Raw genomic sequence first — 21,186 nt, 5'->3', positions numbered from 1 at the left:
CAAAAAAATACATTCATACACACACATACTAACATTTACACACACACACACACATATGTGTCTATATATATGTATGTATGTATAATTAACTACACATATTATAGTAATTAATTTACAGGCTTTAGGGCCAGCCCTCGCGGGCTTTTATGGGCCTTTGGCAAGCCAGGTCTATGGGCCGGGCTTCAAACCCCTAAACCAAGTCCGGTCCTCTACCCACCGGGCTGGGCCTTTTGCAGGCTTTTATGCGAGCCGAGCCGAGCTTTTACTAGTCAAGCCTTGCGGGTCCCCATTGCCGTTTGATTTGCGGACCAAATGATGAGGCCTAATTTCAGGGAAGCATTAACTTTAGCTAAAAAATAAATTGAAGACTTATCTAGGCTAATATGTTGTCCCAATGTTGAGGCAAATCGATTCAAGATCCTAGAAATATTTCTTGCAGCAGTAGGAGAAGCTTTGCTGAAAATGAGATAGTCGTCAGCAAATAAAAGATTAGAAACTCTCTACCCTTTAGGAGAAGTTAGAAGGCCAATGTCGTCCTTTGGTTTAATGGATAAACTATTCAAATTCCTTATCAAGGGTTCCATGCATAAGATAAAAATATAAGGAGAATAGGATCTCTTGCCTTATTCCACGAGAAGGCTTGAAATGACCTTCTGGCTTACCATTAACAAGAACAAAAAATGAGACTGAAGTAATGCATTCCATGATTAAGTGAATCCAATTAGGGTGGAAACCAAACCTAGATAGAGTTCTCTTATTAATAAAATTAATTCAAAAAATCACATGCCTTTGCTAGGTCTAATTTAATTGCCACAGTACTATTGCTAGCTTTGAGCTTATTGAAGTTGCTAAAAAGCTCATGAGCAATCAAACTTGTCGACTATAGATCTTCCAGGAGCAAAGACTCCTTGATTATTAGAAATGCATTTATCTAAAAGGGGTTTTAGTTTGAAGACCAAGATTTTAGAAATAATCTTAATTATAAACTACATTGCAAAGACTAATTAATCTAAAATGATGAACATATTCTGGATTGTCAACTTTAGGAATCATAGCAATATTAGTAAGATTAATAAGACTAAGCGAGGAACCATTTAAAACAAACTTAGAAACAAGAGAACTGATACTCCTTTTGACTGTGTCCCAATTCCTTTGAAAGAAGAGGGCACGCAAACAGTCAGGGCCAGGAGCTTTGAGACCACCGATGGAATTAATTGCCTTATTAATTTCAGAACTTGTTACAGGAGCTAACAACATCATATTGTCTGGCCTCCTTTGATATAATAGGATCAATGATGTTAGTGAAGTTTATGTCCAAGGGCAAAGGTTGAGAACTATTACCAATAAATCTTCTCTTAAATCTCTGCATAAAAACATTCCCAATTTCACTTTGTTTAGTGATCCATATATTGATGTCATTTTTAATTCTAGTAATTCTATTTTTTTATCTTTTGATCATAGCTTGACTATGAATTTTTTTTTTTAATCCTGTAAAGTAAGGCCCCGTTTGGAATTGCTTTGCTTTAAAAAAAATCAGCTTTTGTTCAAAATTTTAGATTTTATTGTGTTTGGTAAATAAATAAAAAGCAACTTTAATTGGAAGTTATAGGTCATTGACAGTAGATTTTAGAAGCAACCCAGAGGTTGCTTTTAGAAGCTGCTGTAGATCAAAACATACTTTGCAGTTGTTTTATGTACTGACATCACTTTTAAAAGTATTATTTACCAAACATGAAACTGTTTTAATTCACAGCTGATTATTCTCACAACACAGCAGCAGCAGTTTTTTTTAAAAGTCACAGCAATTCCAAACTAGCCCTAAGCCAATTTTCTTATAGCCTGATCATGAAAATCTAAGAGAAAGCTTCTAGACTTTTTCCTTAAGATAACTTGATAAGGGAAAAGCATAAGTTGGTTTTTGGTAGAAGGCTAAATCATTCTGGATTTTTGTACAATTATTTAAGAAATTGCCAAAAATCTATCTACTCCAATGAGAAATATGATGTGAGAAGGCACTAGAAATAGCAATAAAATTTTTAAGAGGATTAGAATCAAGAGATTATTCCAGAACTTATCAACCATTTTTGGAAAGTATGAGTGTGACTGTGTGAGAACCAAACAATTTCCAATTTTCAACTGGGAGGCTCAGCCCCATGCCCGGTTCCATTTATTATATTAAAATTATGTATTGGGGACATAAAGCCTGAACCTTGAGTTATAGAAAAACACTTACAATAACCCTTGCAAAGTACAAAAGCTTGCTCACCTAAAGGACAGTTTTTAAGGGATTGTGAGGGACAAGTGAATCTGACAGCTAAAAATAAATGCACAGTTTTAAATTGTTATAATTTCTTCTTTTATATTTAATACATGTGGTTGAGATGCATTTGTCCCTCACAGGCTCTTAAAACTGTCCTTTAGGTGAGCAAGACTGGCAGAGTACATCCTCAATAATAGCAGGAGTTTCATCAAACCAAACATCATCAATGTAAAATAAACTAGATAGGTGAGCAAGCCTATCTGCTACATCATTTGCTTCACGTAAAATATGACGAATTCTAACTGATTGAAAAACAGACATATAATTTTTACAATCATCTAAAACTAGACAAAAAAGTAGTAAGGAGAACCTACCATAGGCAGGTTTTCTAATGAAGCATTTGGAACACAAAGTAAGCCATCCAGAATTAGCTACTGCTCTATCTAATCTTTCAAAAATTATAGTACGGTCTTTATGCTTATTGGACCAAGTAAACGACAGTCCCCCTCATGACCAAAAAAAAAAAAAGGGTAGTCCCTCAGCATGTAAACTAGAAACATTAACGTTATTCAAAAATTGAACAAACTTATGTATATTACAAGAGGCCGGGTTAAGGGCCCCGACCTTTTCCGCAGCATAAATAAATGACATTGTTAAAGTCTCCAATCAACAACCAAGGGTCATTATTTGTAGGGTCTAAGACTGTGATACCCCGGAAATTCGTAATTATTTCCGAAAATTTTCCGGAATTAATTTTATATTTATTGGATGGTTTCGTGGCTCGTGGACAGAGCGGAAGTGTTTCAGATTAATTTTCATTCGGAAAATATGACTTTAGGGGTGACGCAAAGGTTGACTTTTAAAGCGTTAAGATTCTATGAAAACTTCCTTCACGAAAGTTGTAGAGCGAGTCGATACGAGTTCGTGGACATGTGGAACGCGAGAATCGGAGTTCGTATGAAGAAGTAATGGCCATTGGAAGGAATTTCCATTTTGGTATAAATAGAAGTTTCCCAAGTTGGAAACTTACTATTTTCATTATTTCCATTTTCAGAAAACTCACTTCCTCTCTTTTCTCTCTCGGCTGCACCTTCAGGAACAAAATAATTCGACTGACCCGACCTGGACCCGGCCGACCCGACCCGGATTTTTCGGCGAACTGCGGCGGTCTCCGTGCGACGAAACTTTCCAGATAGGATCGTCTCCTCCGTCTGGTCGTCCCTCTGGTGTCCTCTAGCGCCGATTCTCCTCTACGGCGGTGCTGCAAGGCGGCGCAGTTGAGGGTTTTCGGACCCGATAGGTTCTCCGATCTCTGACGTCGGCGGGGCTTCAAGTTGAGCTTGGGGAGCTCAGAGCAGCCTCCTTGATCGATCCTTGGTGATTGTTTAAATCGATTCACGTAAAACTTGGTTCAACTCAGATTGGATTACTGTTCACAGCTTGTGAGGTAGTTTTCGACCCTTTATGCTTGTTTTCTGACTTCGAGCTAGTTATGAAAGTTCACAAGCATGCTTAGATGAAGCTTTTTGATGTTGGGAGTTTTGTGAAATATTGAGTTTTGGCCAGCAGCGGTGCGCCACCGTCTATGGAGGCGTTCCGACCACTTAAGGAATTGTTTTTGGTATTATATATATTCTACTCGTTGATATGAGCATTCCGATATATAATATGCAAATTTTGGAGTTAGTATGGAATTGTTATGATTTTTGCAGTTTCATACTGATCGATTTATTCGATCCGTGAGGATTCGAGCGTCTGATCGACTTGTGGTTTGGTCATATCGATCGTATAAGTATTCCGAAGACATTGGGTGGTCTCGGATGTGGTTTCGCCTCTTTTGGCGTCACTTTGGGAATTTTGGTTCGATTTAGGGTTTCGAACGTTATTCCTTGTGTTTCATTGACTGAATCAGAGCTGTAATTCCTTAGGTACGTGACGTAGTACTCCTTGGACGGCTATTTTGTGGATTGGCTGCCGTGTTCTGTATTGAAGGCGCAGCGGGAGTTTCGAGGTGAGTGATCTCACGAGGTTCAAGGTTTATTAATGAACGGATTTCCTTTATCGTTTTGAGAGTTATTGATTTAACTGCAAACTATAGTTGATATGGCATTCCTGAGCGGATGACTACGTAATTATATATTTATGTGCAATATATACGTTTTGGTAGATTTGTGGATTTATGAAAACAATATGCATGGAATGATGCTTTTTATTGTTTTGGGTTGTGGCTTTTGGAAAACAAATGGTGGAAAATGGTATTTCTATTGTTTTGAAAAGTGTTTGATGATTTGAGAGTCACAGGTTGTGATTTCTCCTTTTGGGTTGATTTAACGTTTTGATCTGACGACCGGTGGTCTGAGGATTTGAGAGTCACAGGTTGTGATTTCTCCTTTTGATTTGATTTGACGTTTTGATTTGAGGGTCAGGTTGGCCTAAGGATCCGGGGTTACAGGTTGCATCCTCATGGCAATATTATATCATAAGGTTGAACCTTGGCCGGGTGACAGGTTACTATTCAGTTAGAGCTCTAGTCTGTCTACCATCGTACCTCATGGATCTAAGTAGGTTACTTAAGACTCCTGGGTACATATTTGTCCAGGTTGGACTAAAGAATCATATTCTATTTGTTAGGTTAATGATAGGTATGATTGATTTGTGTTGATGCATTGTCCAGGTTGGACCGATTTGCTGTTTTGTCCAGGTTGGACCGAAATATTGTTTTATCTAGGTTGGATAGATTTATCATATTTGAATTGTTAGGTTAACGATTTGTATGATTTTGTCACGGTGTGACTTTCGTTGTTTCTTTTGGGAAAAGAGTATTGTTTTTGGAAGCGTGGTATGTTTTCTTTATTCGCGAGTTGAAAGGTTTTCCTCGTTTTTGGCGTGAGTTGTGCATGTGTGTTTTGAGTTACTCATACGGGCTTGCAAAAGCTTACTGGGTTTGTTGTGTGGCAACCCGGTGCACCATTCCAACGGTGTAGGGGTTAATCCTGCAGGTTAGGATAATCGGGGCTGAAGCTGAGGTAGCGCCTTTGCAGCTTTACGGTAGGAAACCATTTTTGTAACTTTACCGTTGATAAGGTTTTCCGTTGTAGTTAAACTCTGAGGAGCATTTACGTTTTATCTTGTTGTTGACAATTTAATTCGTCAGCTTATGTAATATATGACTCTGTGGAGCGGGTCAATATTGATATAGTAGGTTTAGGGCATCAATATGTGTGTAATTTAAAGGGAAAAAGTTTCTAGGTATTTTGTATTGATGGCTGAACGTTCACGCATATGTAATTATGAGATTATTTATCGATTTTCTTGTGTGTAAAATCAGGGGCGTGACAAAGACTATCTCTAATAGAAGGTTCAAAGTCCATATTTTAGACCATGGTTGAACAAAACCCATCTCCAATAGTCCAATCATAGATTGGGTCTATTACAAAAATGCTCCATGGTGGTCTAAAGTCCATTTCTTGGTCTAAATATAGACCACCAAAGTTGGCACACTTCAAGCTTCAAATTGCATGATTGCATAATTGATCCAAAACTCAATTTGAGTTTTTCCAACCTGCCAACAGTTTTTTTTTTTTTTTGAATAAATTTGATTTTATGAAATCTTTAATTTTATGAAATAAATTTGACATAGTTTATTATATCCTATCCAAAAATTTCATAAGATTCGATAAATATAAAAAGTGATTTGTGCAGATAAGAATCTAATCGGTAATCTGTAGAGTTGTGTATGAATCGACACGTGAACTCGAAAGTCTTATCTTTTTTTTTTTGAGTTGAATGGTGTTAGACTTTATTGATAACTGATAAAAAGATTAAGGTGTACATTTTTCAGAATCAATTACATCTTGAATAAATGATGGAGTATTAGACCAAAAGAACACTTGGTCAGACTCAGCAGCAAACGCTGCCAGCATATGTGCAGCTGTATTAGCCTCCCTTCTAGCATGAACAATCTGAACTTGATGCCCTGCATCTAAATCTAGTCTGAGATCCTCATATAACCTTCCAAGATACGAAGAATTCTGCAGCTCCTCTTGACACAATTGTTGTTTCAACACCAAACAATCAGTCTCCAACAATATAGGAAAAAGCCCATGTTCTAACACATAATCCACTGCCTCCCTACAAGCAATGAGTTCAACATGTTCAGCAGATTGAACACGAGTCACCATCTTCCCAACTGCTCCCAAAAACATCCCCTGAGAATCTCTAATCAAGAATCCAATAGCGGCCTTGCCAGACATAGGATTGTAAGCTCCATCAATATTCACCTTCAACCAACCTAGAGGAGGACATTTCCACTTCAAAATTTTTCTAGCCCCATGAGAACTTTGTGGCTTCGTATTGTGAAAAATGAAATTACTCAGTCTGATAGATACCATGAGAGCGATATCACAAGCTGAAGTGATTTTATTTTCCCACACTCTATCATTCCTTTCTTTCCAAATTCCCCAAAGAAAAAACAACAACTGATCAAACACTGTCTGTGATAGTTTCCCAGAACAAAGATTCAACCAACTGATAGCATCCAAGTGATCAGAATCCCCACTAAGACAATTACTAGCAATCTGTGAATTGGTATTCAATACTTCTCTAGTGAAAACACAATCTCTGGATAGATGAATAATTGTCTCCACTTTGTTGCAAAAAATACAATTATGAGATTCTAGTAGCACATTCTTAGACGCCAATCTGTCTAAAGTAGGTAAAATGTTATGACAGATCTTCCATGCATTAACTTATCTAACAATATAGTAAGATTCCTTCAATCATTAAAATTATATTTTTATCTCTAAAAATAATTCTAAGTATACTTGAATTAGTAATATAACTTAAAACACTTATAATTTTGAAGTATACAAATTAAAAATAATAAAATATATTAAAGTCTATAATTTAGACCTCGAACGATTGGAGTTGGAAAAATTATAGACCTTACAATTTAGATGAATAGTATCTTTCAAAGGTCTAAAATTTTAGACCATGGTCTATTTTAAACCTTCATGATAGGAGATGGCCTAATAGGTTCAATTTCATATCCGAAGACCAACTTGCATTCTTTTGTTAGGATAAGCATAAACAAAAAGTAGTAAACTAACATTTACCAACACAGGGATCAAAGAGATTACAGTGAAAAAATCTATCGTGCTTATGAATAACATTAATATCAACTGTAAAAAATTCCAGCAAAGAAGCAAACCACCACATTGACCAATTGAAATTTTTTTTTTGCTACAAGGAAAGAAAAACTACAAAAAAAAGCCACGACAACAACCCCTGCCCAGCCAAGGTTTTAAGTTTCTCCGAAACTGCCGAAATTTCCGTAAATTTGAAGTACCGAAACGAAATTCATATGCTATATCATTTTCGTCAGGAGTTTCCTGAAATTTTCGGTACATTTCCGCTAAATTCTTAATTTCCGAAATATCTATACACAAAAAATACATTAAAAAATTCACTCCGAAATTTTGTCCGAAATTTTTGTGAAATTCGTTTGTCACTGACAAAATATGAAATTTTGATTTTTTTTTTCCAATCAAGTTGAAATTGGATACAAGAAAACCCTCTTTGCTTTATCTGCTACCAAAGTTCTCATGCTCCAAGTCTCCAACCACATCATGATTCTATTTGCAATGAGGCAAATTATGGAAATGATAGGGGGACTGGCAAATCATGGCACTACAACCAATATAGTAATTATGATCATACTACTTATCTTGGTGCCAGTCGTGAATACAATTCTAGAGATAGGGATGCACAAGGAAGACGCGATAGCCATTTGTCTCTAAATGAGTTTGAATCACTTTCTTCAAGTCTCGACTCAATGGACATAGGAACTTAATATAGTGATAACCCTAACCCATTCCATTCTCATTATCCTCATCATGAAATGAGTTCTACCTCATAAAGTACTTACGGAATTGGATCAAGCTCACAAAGTGAAAGCACATATGGCCTTTTTGATCATTCTTCGTCCCAAATGCCGTATGCTTCAGACAATGAAACACCATATTGGGTAATTCCACAATATCCAATATATGGATTGCATGTGGGAAGAGATCAGTGCACATACATTACCCATGTGATGAAGTACCAAAATCATTTCCAAAATTCATGTATTTGGGAGCAGTATGCTAGTATTGTATGATACTAAATGGGAGCAGTTTAACCACATGGATCAAACTACATTGTAGTATCTCTTATTACTAATACTTTAGAGCATCTTTAGCAGACTCTCTATTTTGGCTCTTTAGCTATTTTAGAGAGCATGTTTAGCTTTTTATATATTTGAACAGCTGCACCAGACTCCTAAGTGGCTCTCTATTATAACTTTTAGCTATCTCGCTCATAAATATAGAGAGCGAGATGAGGCTCTCTATAATTTATAACATCCCTTTTAAGTTATTTTATGTCATTTTTAAATACATTTAAACTATTTAACTTTTCTTTTAAAAAATAATATAAATTCAAAAGTAGCTATAATAGAGAGCACTGATATAGACGCATTTCTAAAGTGGCTAGCCAAAATGACATTTTAGCTATTTTGGCTAAAATTTGACTAAAAAATGGCTAGCATTGCTAAAGATGCTCTTATATTGCTTTTGTTGTACTTGTTCATTTCATTCACGGAGTTTTGGTATTACCCCCCCCCTCCCCCCGGTTGTATTTTTCTAATTATGAATGAAAAAGGCGTGATGACCAAACCTCCCACTGGGTTAGAGCCATAACAAAAAAAAAAAAAGTAAATCACATTCACATTGTCAATATACAGAACATTTATAATTACATATAGATAAAAACACTAATTTAGCAACTTACTACAGTATTAAATATCACAATTCTATTATTTATGTATAATTTTAGAGAGGTTATATTGTAAATAGGTTTATTATAGGTTAGTTTAGTCTATTTAAAAGTTTCATTCAAAAATATCATTTTATAAATGCAATTAATGTGATTTCTTTATTTTTAACCGAAATTTCCACCAAAATCGAAACTTTCTCGAAATTTCCTTAAATTTGAAGTACCAAAATCGAAACCGAAACCGAAATTTGAAACCTTGTGCCCAGCTAATCTAAATGGAACGCTAGGGATACAGAAACAGGGAGACAATGGAACCAGACCAAACGAGTGGAACTTTGAAAACCTAAACCAGCCAGCTTGTCAGCCACAAAGTTGCCTTCACGAAAAATATTTCGAAATCTAATGAAGTGGAACTTGGCTGCTAGACAAGCAATGTCATCAACTAGAAGCTTGATCCGCCTAGGAGGGGGTCTTCTTGAGAATGCAGTCAATAAGTAGCTTACTAGCTTACAATCACCTTCCACCCAAATAATGAGATGTTGATTCAAAAGAGGGGAGCTCAAACCATCTCTTAAGGCAGTAGCTTTTCCAGCATGACCAATTCTTCGAGCAGCCGCAATAATAGGATTACCATTAGAATCTTGAATACAAAAACCAGTCGAAGCAACACCATGCTTGACAGAACCATCAAAGTTAAGTTTGACTATTGACCAATTGAATTGATAAACTCAAATTTATTGAAGTAGGCAGAAAGCTTAGAAGTAACATTATTTGCCTGACTAGAATCAAGGATCCTAGTATACGCAGAACACCTAACCTCAGGGGTATGCACCTGAGCTAGAAAACCCGGCCAGGAACTGCCCCGACTATTCCAGCCAAGCATTCTAATGACAAAAAATAGCAAAAACCCTCTCTAATTCTCCGGTTCAATTACAGCACTATTATATCTAAACACTCACTGCTACTTACTCTTCGATGCGGAAGCTCAAAACCACAGTTTGCCTAATCACAGCCACTACTGCTGGCCTCACCTTCCATGCCTTCAACCCTAATTCCCTCTCCGATTCCTCCCCAGACTTTCCCGACAAAATTCGGACAGCCGTTCACGGCGTCGTTCGCTCTTCCCGCGCAATCTCCACCGTCAGTTTCTACTCAATTTTTCTTCTCCCTGTGAATTTATCGTCTTCATTGCTAATGTGTTTGTGTAAATTGCAGATTGCATTGACTGCCGTTGACTACAAGTTCACCTTGCGTGGACTCCCCGTGGACTCAGATGAGTACCGTCGCAAGCTATCTGAGGTTAGTTGTTTCCTGTTTTTCAATCTTTCCTTTTGGCTCGAGGAAACTTATACCAAAATGTGGGAGAGCTTCTGCTGATTTGGAGGTCTGTGTATAATGGGTGCTGATATTTGCACTGAGAGCAATTCGAAACATTTTAAGAATTAGAGAAACTTTATGAAATTTCAGATTAATGTTTTACAGTATCAGGTTAATTATGCTCATTATTATCTATTCTTTTCTACAAGTCTTATAGAACAGCTAATGTAGATGTTGGATTCGAATAACTAGAATCGTAAGTGAGAACTGAAATTTGGCACCACTCATAACTAATAATACTGCAATCAAGAAGTTCGTTGATGAAGAGGCTTGTCCAAATAAAAATTTCTTGTGCTGCCAGTCCTTGATTCTAGGATCCTGGAGATAAGATTCCTTTGCAGTGCATAACCGTTATGTTTCAAGCGCGTGCACCTAGATCTTAGGCCCTCCCCTTTAGGATACTGGTATTATTCAAACAACAGTAACTCATGGGACTATATAACATATTCTAGTGATTCTGCGCTTGTCACTTTCTTATGTTTTGTCAAATCAATAAAAGAGTGCAGGCTTAGAGCTCCAGCAGTAGAGACTGATAAGACCCAGAACCAAGGCCAGGATTTGAGTCCCCCTCTCCCTTTTGTCCTCTTTTCCAAAGTATTAGTATTAGACAGATAACTTTATATTAAGATAATGCTCAAACAAGTAATAGTCGTCTTATAGTCTGAGAACTGAATTGCGGTGCTGCATTTGTGTCTTATGGTTTTTTTAGGTTCATTTTCGATCAGCTTGGAGAATTCTGAAATTGTGTGAAGCCAACAAAGGATTTTATGTGAAAGCTGGTCAATTTGTTGCAGCTCTGCGTCAGGTTCCAAAAGAATACTCATCAACTCTTTCCTCATTACAGGATCAGGTATAATGAACTGGCTAGGGTGGACTTCATAATTGTTTAGTTCTTGTAATTTTTCTAATGTGTGCACTTCTTGTCCATGGTAAGTTTTTTCCGAGTTTTGTCTTAATAAAGTTCCTTTCTTCTAATATACAATGATAAAATAAAATAAAATAAAATAAAATAAATAAAAGTAAAGGTATAGATGAAGTTTGTCTGTAATTAATTAATATCTTTGAATTGCACTTTGTTTACTATGTGATGTATATATTTATCAATTTATGCAGTGAAAGTTAATGTAACATATGGTTGCTAATTCTCTTTAACTGGTGGCTTAGGCAGTTCCTTGTCACTTTAAAGCTATAGAAGAAGTACTAATTCATAATCTGGGGCACAACCTGTCAGATACGTAAGTATTTCATGACACTATACGGCTAGATTGGTCGCTTTTGATTTAGATGATTACTTCTTTTTAGCGAAAATTTGGATTTGAACTATTGGTTACTTTGCTTCCAGTGATATTCACTGGTTTGATTTATCATATTTGTTGAAATGGTAATATGGGTGATAATTCATCGACTCCGTTTATGGAGCTCTAATAGCACAGTCAACTTGTACCAGTGTCTTTAAGCATTTGCAACTTACGACTAGCAGCTTCAGAGGTTATGTCAGGAATACACATGCATAGGTTCATATACAAAGAGTCTTTCACATTTAAGATCTAAAAGTGGCCTGTGCACTGATCTCTTTTTTGCCATTGTAAAGGTAGCTGTTTTGGAGTCATAGAAAATATAATGTGATATTTGTTGCTTTTATGAGCTATATAGATAATGTTTTGTATTGTTTTCATGTTTAGGGGTCACTCGAAATCATTTAGTTCACATCTGTGACATGCCTGTAGGAGTCATTGGAAATTCTTGATTGTAACACGTGCCTTCAAAACTATTGCATCTTCTTATTGTGTGTGTGTGTGTGTGTTTTTTTTTTTTTTTTTTTTGGGTTATTTTTTTTCCAGTGTACTCCAAATTTATAAGGCTATTTTTATGTATTTGGGATCTACGGCTACCTCAGGTTTTTGTCACTGGATGAACAACCCTTAGCTGCTGCATCAATTGCTCAGGTACACAAAGCAGTTCTGAAGGATCATCAAGCAGTAGCAATCAAGGTTGGTGTCCAGAGTAATGTCTGTTTTGATAAATCTTATATAGTTTTTTTTTGTCTTGAAGTTAAATTGTAATTTTTTAGTTAACCACTAATTCTTCTTCAGAGCTCTTAGTACTGATCTTGCTATTCCTCAAGTTTAAGTTCAATTCCTAGGAGATGGGAAATCTAAAAAGAAAAACAGTATGTAGGTCACATGAGAGTTAATATTGCAGGAGTGATTTAATGAAGGTCTTGTAGGAATTATGTAAGAGAGGGACTTCAGATGTGTGCAATAATCCAACATTTATTTGGTTTGGTTCCTGAGGGACTGGTCATTGAATATTTAGGGATCAGAGTTTCTCGAATAAATGATATCTTGCTCCTTGATTACATTCCGTGATTCGCGTTGTTCTGGTTTAGACATTATGAATTTTATACATACAGTAATAGATATAAACAGAGCTCCATGAGTCTTGATCTAGGGAATGTCTGTACAATTTTCACTATGATGCTGAGTACATGCTCAATTACTAAGTCTTAAATTGGTTTTATACTTGAGAATCATTCATGGAAATAAATCAGTCAAGTTGTAAATTATCATCATGATCATTTAAATGTTTATTAGAAACACTATATTCCTTTACTTGTTTGATCAGAGTTAGATGTGGCTTTCCAATTTGTCTTGTTTTTTGTTTTGACCTTTGTTTTTTTTTTTTTGGTAATAATAATTATTTTATGAGTACTTAACAAATAGATGGTTTGGATTTGGATCACATTGGAAGTTGGACCATTTTATCACAATTATTTTGACCACTTATTTTTCTATAAAAAGGGTTCTCTTTAGAAGTTTTCCTGTGGTTGTATAGTCATTCAATTAACCTGCTTTTAACATATTTAATATAATCATTTATCAGGATTTTCATTAGTAAATACATCATGGCATTACAATATTCTTATGAAAAGGAGTCTCAATTTCTAAATGGGAGACATTTGCCCATTCGTTAACTTTCATATACATTAATACCAAATGAACACTCTTTTGGATTCAAAAGCTGTTGGACTTTAGCTGTCGTGTTCTGGTTCTTTTTTTCACTTAAATGTTTTTTTTTTTCTGTTTTATAGATGTTTCTATGCTTGTTAGAGATATTACTGGACTCGTTGCGCCCTATTCTGAATTCCCCTTATTTGTGTTAATAAAAGCTTTGGTACTCATAAAAAAAACAAAAAAAAAAAATCAGATGCTTTTGGTTGATTATTTCTTGTTTCTATAATAGGTGCAGTACCCTGGTCTGGAGCAGCAAATGAAACTAGATACAACAACAATGTATTTCATTTCAAAATCCATTACATGGGTACATACTGAATCTCATAACACTTCATTTCATGATTGCTGCAAACAATGTGAAATATCATAGTTGTGCCAACCAACAAAGTCTCTCCCACAACAAGAAAGGCAGATTGACTTAGTCTACCAACACAAGCATGATATCTTTTATTACAAAAGTTATAGAGATTTCTGAAATGGTCACACAAACCTAGCTATTCAATCATCTTATGCTTGTGACTTGTTTTTATTTATTTATTTTTGATAATAATTATTATTTTAATGATAACAATAATTTCTTTAATCTCAAGTATTGGATTGGTGCTTGGTAATGTCTAATAAACCAGTTTCCCAAGCCAAGCTACTTTTAGTTTTGACCCCTGGGGCGGGTACATTTGTTTCCAGCCTTAAGTTTATGAATATTGGCGTATATATTCCAAAATGTGCTCAATCACCAAGTCTTAAAGTACATTTGTTTATCACTGATTCACAAGTAAGCACTGTTAATGCACGTATGCATATGAGGTTTGCGTACATTTTGTATTGATTTGCAGCCTTATTACCTTTTCAACACAACATTAAGACTAGAAATTGTTCTTATTACCTTGGCCCATTTATTTCATCAGAAGATTATTATACAAAATTTTGTCCTTTTAATACTAATTATATTTTTTTCACTTTCTTGTGTTTGATTGATTTTAGTATACCAGGGAGAATAAGAAAATTATCAGCAATAATGATTTTTCAGGTGAAAATGAATTGACTTACCTGAAATAAGGAAAGCCATTTTCCCTTCTTGTACTCATGGTTAGAGCTGATCATTCCGCATCACCATAAACTTCTTTCTAAATAATGGGTTACAGGAATATCACTTTCCCCTATCTATATTTTGACTAATGAAAGGACCCTTGGTTTATTTTGGATGGTTGAATACCTACTTTAGAGTACATCAATGGTAGTGCCAACTCCGCAGTTTCTATCTCTGCAAATATTATGTCTACTGATAATTGGTTTTAGTATCCAAGCGATGCAATTTCATACTTTTGTTACCCTTTCATGATGAGATATGAAGTGTTCCAAAGTGATTGGTTTTGGGTAACTGTATAGTAAAGCTAAAGTTTAATTCTTCTTTTGATATAAAATAATTTATGTATCTGAAAAGACTTATACTCGAAGCTATCTGAAGTTAAAAAGTCTAAATGGCCCACATCGAGTAGCATTTCTTCCCTTATTTTCTTTCTAAATTCCCCACGTAGATTTTTTTGCAAACAAAGATTAGACTTCTACATGTCAAACGCTTTCCAGTTAAAGAACTTCCTTTTCATTCAACAGTTTTTCCCGGAGTACAGATTTGGATGGCTGGTAGCAGAGTTTGTGCAGGCTATCTCTCTTGAGCTTGGTAAGCTGTATATTATATCAATGATAAGAAATTAGAAGGTAAAAGATATATTTATGACTTCTAATGAGAACTGGTTTTCATATCAGCTTGGGGGCTCATCCCACACCCATTATCTATATGAATGGGACAAAAAGATTCCCCTTTTGGTTCACAGAAGCTAAACAGAGAAACTAAAAGTGACAAAATCGGTTTAGAGAAACTAAAAGAGATTGTATAGAGAGATGGACATGGTTGAGGTAGAAACATTGTGTAAGCTGCAAGTTATTCACGAATCAAGAGAAGAGGCCATAAATCACTGAATGGAATAGTTTGTATAGCTTTTAGAATGAAGGTTTCTTTTGGAACTTGGAATTCAGAATGAATAGCATTATAGAGGGTTGTTGGGAGGTATAAAACAAGATGAGTAGCTTATGGTATACACAGACCTCTAAAATAGATTATCAAGAGACAAGATCCATGCAGCTAATCGATACTGTCAGGGTGCTTTCTTCATTAATTGCAAGTCATGTAAAAAGATTTCCTTTGTTTACAAGGATCTAGAGATAGTGTAGGAGTGCACATGGATTTCTTTTCTTGGTTTTGCTGATGCTTTTGAAAATGGAAACTTAATCTGCTTTTAACAGAATTGTATATTTTAGATTTTTCTGCATCAAGTCTAATCTGAAATTTGGTCGTCAAGTTTCGGGTGCGGATTTGAAACAATTCCAAGCAATTGTCAGTCTGTTGACTGATTGCTTTTCCTGAAGGAGAGGAGTTAAGAAGAAAGCTGTGTGCTGTTTTGGTCTCTATCTGGTTCTGGTTGTGGTTGTGGTTGGAGAGCAAGAGAACAGTTTTCATGACAAATAGGAAGAAGAGTAAAAGACTTCATTGTGTGACTGGATCAAGATTTTTGCATTTCTTTGGCTTCCATGGCCAAACATTTCAAAGATGTTGCTTCGCATTTGCTATTGTTAGATTGGTCTGTCGTTGCAGTCCAAGTCTTTTATTTGATTTGACCTTTCCTGCCTAGTGTTTAGTTACTTTTGCTGGACTTCATTGTGTGACTGGATCAAGTTTTTTGCATTTCTTTGGCTTCCATGGCCAAACATTTCAAAGATGTTGCTTCGCATTTGCTATTGTTAGATTGGTCTGTTGTTGCAGTCTAAGTCTTTTATTTGATTTGGCCTTTCCTGCCTAGTGTTTAGTTACTTTTGCTGGACTCCTGGTCTTTCTTACTCTGTACTTCTATTTTCACTTTTTTATTAGATCATTGTTACATATGCTGAAAAAGCACCTTTACCAAGACATTAACTGTTACTTTTTTCACAGATTTTATTCAAGAAGCTGGAAACTCTGAGAGAACTGCCAATAATTTCAAAAACAACAAATGGGTCAAGGTTCCTCATGTATTTTGGGTATGATTGTGGCACTTGATTGTTAATTTAGTATGTGTGAAATATCTTTTATTTGGTAATACAACTAGGTAAATAAGTTGACCACCTTGTTTGTATGTAGGATTTGACAACTAAACAAGTTCTGACGATGGAATTCTGTACTGGACACAAGGTATAGCTTATGTGGGTACATGATAAATTTATGATTGTTGGCACTTCACTGTATCATGTTACTGATGTTAGTTTAGTCATATAATAAATTTATGACTATTCTTTGCTATAATAGTACTAAATCTCTTTAGAACCCAGGTTGATGATGTAGGCTATCTGAAGGAAAGGAAAATAGATCCAGTGAAGGTTGGTTTGCAGAAGTTAGCTAAGATTTTGTTATATTATATTTTAAGCTCATAAGATAAACTATGAATATGCAATGTTGTTTGTTTTAGTGATGAATTTGAGGTCATCATATTTGACTTGGTTGCTTCTCAGTTGGAGGTTGGCTTGGTCAATTATTTTAATATTAACTTGACTTCGTAGTGACATTCAGCATGCTCATAGGAAGGCCAATGACCTGAACTCAACTTGCTAATGTTTTCAAAAGTTTCATTACTATATGCCAATGCAATATTTCTCTCAGCTTTTATTCACATATATGGACTAAATCAGATTGACAAGGTCCTACAGAAATACTGAAATAGTAATTGACGTTTTTCTCCTTTCCAGCCAATATATGGTCAGGCAGGCTACATCAGTTTTCTCTGCTAGCCTACTTGCTTGGAAATATCAATTTCTCAGTATCGGTGCATTTGATAAAACCAAACCCAAGATGCTTACGAGCATCTTTCAGGCATGCATACACATTAGTAAACTGTTACACTTGGGTAATATATATGTCCCTATTTATTTTTATACTTTGTCTCCTAAGTGGTACAAGTACCGTTGGAAGTGTTTTCTGTAGTTAATCGAGTCACTGATTTTTGAATCCAAACAACTTGTTAGTGTTCAAATCTGGAAGGCCTTCATTGGTTGATTGTATGCAGTTGGTTTAATTAATTTGTTTAGTATGTATTACAGGTGGCCAAAGTGTTGTTGGAAATGTTTGCTGAAATGATTTTTATCCATGGTTTCTTGCACGGAGATCCGCACCCTGGTAATATATTAGTTTCTCCAGAAGGGCAGAATGGCTTTTCTTTGGGTATGTGCTTAATGGTTTTGTAAGGTTGCATGTGGTTGTCATTGTTGAAATTGCTTGTATTGTTGTGCATCTTATATGACTTTTTGTGTTCCAAATTCATGTAGTTCTTCTAGATCATGGAATATACAAACAACTCAATGATAAATTTAGGTTGGACTACTGTCAGCTCTGGAAGGCTCTAATTCTTCTCGACTCAAAAAAGTTGCAGCATTTGGGGGAGCAGTTTGGTGTTGCAAAGTATTCTAAATACTTTCCTGTCATTTTTACAGGAAGAACTGTTGACAGGTGATTGTTTTTATTTGTTAGTTTACTTGAAATAGTTATTGACAATATGAGAGACAAACAAATTCTGCTCTAGAAATATAAATTACCTTCATCTTTTTAGGTTTACCTGAATGTGACCATTTAAATTAAAGTTTGAAATGATACATGGATACCATTCATACTATAAAATATAAAAGTCAATCATTTAATCTAATAAAGTGGATTTGATTTGCATCCTGAGCATGTTTAAATTCTTAAAACTATGGTTACATTTTATGGTATTCACTTGAACTTCACTTAGGTATACAGTCTACTTGGCATGCATCTAATATTCTAATATCAGAGCCCAACGAGGAGGTCCAACTTTATCTTTTCCACTTAGGTTGTGGCATGACATATGTTAACCTCTCTATAATACAGATTGGCATTTCAGATGACCTGCCCTATGATGTAAAAATTTCTCATCTGTAACAAAAGGGCTTAACTTGATTTTAGGGATGGATTGTGATTTAAGGTTAAGTTATAGGGTTTAACACTTTTTCTTAAGGAACGCGAATATACTATTATAAAAGGTGAAGGAAATTACAGTACATGATGGACAAGAGGTCCATCTGAAACACTCCGCAAGAAGCAGCAAAGCCACTAGACTTGCCATCAACCAAAACAGAAAAACATTATTTATTCAAATTAGCAACCCAATCAGGCAATCAAGATCAATCAAACAAAAGGGAACACCACCCTTAAATTATTTAGACAAGGAAGCCCAAAGGAAGCAAGGAACTTAAAATGTCTATTCCCCTCAATGTTTTTAGGAGTATAACATAAGAGGAACAGAAAGTAAAAGAGAGAAGAGAGAAGATGGCTAACCTTACCTAGAATAAATCTTTCATTCAGTTGTGCAGATAGATTTACAGCACTTTAGACAAAGACCCCCACAAAATAAAATGGAACTCTTCCCTTTGCAAGTTTTGTTATTCCCTCCTATTCACACTACACAAATACAGACCAGCAGCGAACACCAGTATAACACCTCTCCTCTTAGCCCTTAGCCATAGAAACGCCTCAGTCAATAAGGGATAGCAGTTTTTACAATTTAACAATAATTCACTCCATCCCAAATTTGTAAGCACATGGGTAGTGTAAAAAGATGTTTGATGACTTTGGTCAATTCACACTGTTTTATACAAATAACACGTACTGCAGAGAAGATGAAAAAGTACAGGACCTCCTCTTTTGAAGCATATCTCATGTATGAGTCTTCTCAGATGCCACTTCTACAAATTTTCAGCCAAATTGGAAATTTTCACTAGAAGTCTGCACTTTGGCAATTTACCATGTGTTTTGTAATCAGTATAAGCATCCATGATTTCGGTGATATTTTGAATAATCCAAAGTATCGCTATATTCACCATCATTTATAATTTCAACCTTGCAAACTCTCTCATTTATATGCACTTGTCAGATGCACTTTTTTCATATGTTGTTATATCTTCATAATCAATATCTCCTGCAATATTGTAGCCAAATGTGTGTGCGTGTGTGTTCATATACATATATTCAATATCATTATGTTTGTTGGTTTATCACGATTCCAAAAGCTTGAGCTAATACAACATGTTGACAGATTACATGAGCAAATTAATGACACTTTTACCCTGTCTTGCTAATACAACATGTTGACAGATTACATGAGCAAATTAATGACACTTTTACCCTGTCTTGCAGTACATCGGCTCTTGGGAAAGGAATGTCAACTAAAGAGAGAAGGAAATTAAAGCAAGAGCTGCAGTCCCTAAAGATGGAGGACATATCTTCATTTATGGAATCTTTACCTTCTGACTTCCTCACAATATTGCGTACAGAGTAAGCTATGAGCACAACCTCAGCTCTCTTTATAAGATGCTGTGATACTTTTCACATCCTTTACTCTTGTATCTCTCTCTATATTCAGCGGACTATTGAGGTCTATTGCTAGTAAGTTGGGCGCTTCACAAAGAGTCAGGATACTAGCCTATGCCAAATATGCACTATATGGTCTTTCCCCAAAGTTGAATCCAGAATCTGGTAAATTTTGATCTCGGGTACTATTAGTTTCCATATTCCTTTTCTTTTAGCCTGCCCTTTTTAAGGGTACGATGGAAAGTCATTTTTTGACTAGAGAACAGCCTTCTTGTGTAGAAGTATTTCAAAGAACAAAATATTTATTAAATTACAAGTACTGATTCCAACTTAACAAATGCAGCAGAGGTTAATTTTTTGTTAGCAACACTTTATATTTGATGGAAAGGAACCAAGTTTGGGAAATTAGTCAGTGCTGTTTTAGAATGAGCATTCAATTATATTGATTGTTATCACTTCGTACTATACTATCTGAATATTTCCTTAATTCTGATTGTGGTTTCAGACAATGTTATTAAAGTAAAGTTCTCACAATTGACAGCATATTTGAGTTACCTTCAGTTAAGGCTTATTCTTGGTAAGAATGCATTTGATCAACCATTTAACAGTAACCATGTTGTCAAGAACGGTGACTTAAGTTCTGTTGATGTTTCAGAGGTCCTAGAGCTGCTTTCTTGGTTAGCAAAGGTCAAGCAGTTTCTATTTAATTTTTATGAAAAGACAGGTGGCGCCCTGGTGCTGTGAGGGAAATCTTGATTTTTTTGAATGATCTCAACCTATAAAGGAGGTGCTGTTTTGTTCATGAGATTTCTTAAATTTTGTGTCTTGTTTATTCTGTGTAACAAGTCCATTTTTTTAAAAAAGGGACCTGGACACGTTGTAATTTCTTTTACCTCAAATGATTGATATTAGGAGAGCGGTTGGGAGATTCAAACTCCCCCTTAAATGTAAAATTTTGAGGATGTTGGTTGAATCAGTAAGAACCAGTGGTGCCGTCGCGATGTATGCCATATAATCATGGAATTAGCCATTTTGGAATTCTAATATATAGTTTTACGTTTTTTATTTTTGAATATGTTTTAATTGTTCTGTAACTCGTACTGTTTCTATGAAGTTCCTATTGTGTTCATGATAACTGATTGCTTCTCAATATTTTTTTCCTTTTATGGAAAAGAGTGAAAATGACACATGATGTTACACATCACATTTTTTCTTCTATGCAGTTTCTATACATTTCTGACCGGTAATGTTATATCTCATATCGTAAATGGACGAAATGTTTTCGACCAGTACTATGAATTGGTTCACGTTGC

The 21,186-nt window shown here is 35.4% G+C and overlaps 1 protein-coding gene across 3 annotated transcripts; it reads left to right on the top strand.

Annotated features, from left to right (window-relative positions):
* Positions 1-9,735: 9,735 nt before the first annotated feature.
* On the top strand, positions 9,736-20,938 carry LOC112191271 (aarF domain-containing protein kinase 1). 3 transcript variants are annotated; one of them, XM_040517223.1, is made up of 16 exons: positions 9,736-10,213; positions 10,289-10,372; positions 11,160-11,300; positions 11,615-11,685; positions 12,348-12,441; positions 13,694-13,771; positions 15,076-15,142; positions 16,451-16,536; positions 16,637-16,687; positions 16,825-16,872; positions 17,578-17,710; positions 17,815-17,995; positions 19,700-19,837; positions 19,926-20,038; positions 20,379-20,450; positions 20,529-20,938. In XM_040517223.1, exons 1-16 carry the CDS (start codon positions 10,049-10,051, stop codon positions 20,615-20,617), a joined length of 1,611 nt encoding a protein of 536 aa, XP_040373157.1. In that variant the 5' UTR covers positions 9,736-10,048; the 3' UTR covers positions 20,618-20,938. The 3 variants fall into 3 exon arrangements, with proteins under 3 accessions (XP_040373157.1, XP_024186372.1, XP_024186371.1); XM_024330603.2 differs by having other exon boundaries at positions 9,739-10,213; positions 17,590-17,710; XM_024330604.2 differs by lacking the exon at positions 16,825-16,872 and having other exon boundaries at positions 9,738-10,213; positions 17,590-17,710.
* The last annotated feature ends 248 nt before the right edge of the window (positions 20,939-21,186 follow it).

This window comes from Rosa chinensis, chromosome 3 (genome assembly GCF_002994745.2).
Source record: "Rosa chinensis cultivar Old Blush chromosome 3, RchiOBHm-V2, whole genome shotgun sequence".
NCBI lineage: Eukaryota > Viridiplantae > Streptophyta > Magnoliopsida > Rosales > Rosaceae > Rosa > Rosa chinensis.
Note: the sequence above shows the minus strand (reverse complement) of the source record. Positions and strands in the feature narration are given on the sequence as shown.

What these genes read in the sequence shown, in the direction of transcription:
- LOC112191271 (XM_040517223.1), top strand. Translation starts at nt 10,049, where the DNA reads ATGCGGAAGCTCAAAACCACAGTTTGCCTAATCACAGCCACTACTGCT. An exon ending in TTTCAAAATCCATTACATGG is followed by an intron (nt 13,772 to 15,075) that starts GTACATACTGAA and finishes TTCATTCAACAG; the next exon opens with TTTTTCCCGGAGTACAGATT. An exon ending in AAAGTTGAATCCAGAATCTG is followed by an intron (nt 20,039 to 20,378) that starts GTAAATTTTGAT and finishes TTGTGGTTTCAG; the next exon opens with ACAATGTTATTAAAGTAAAG.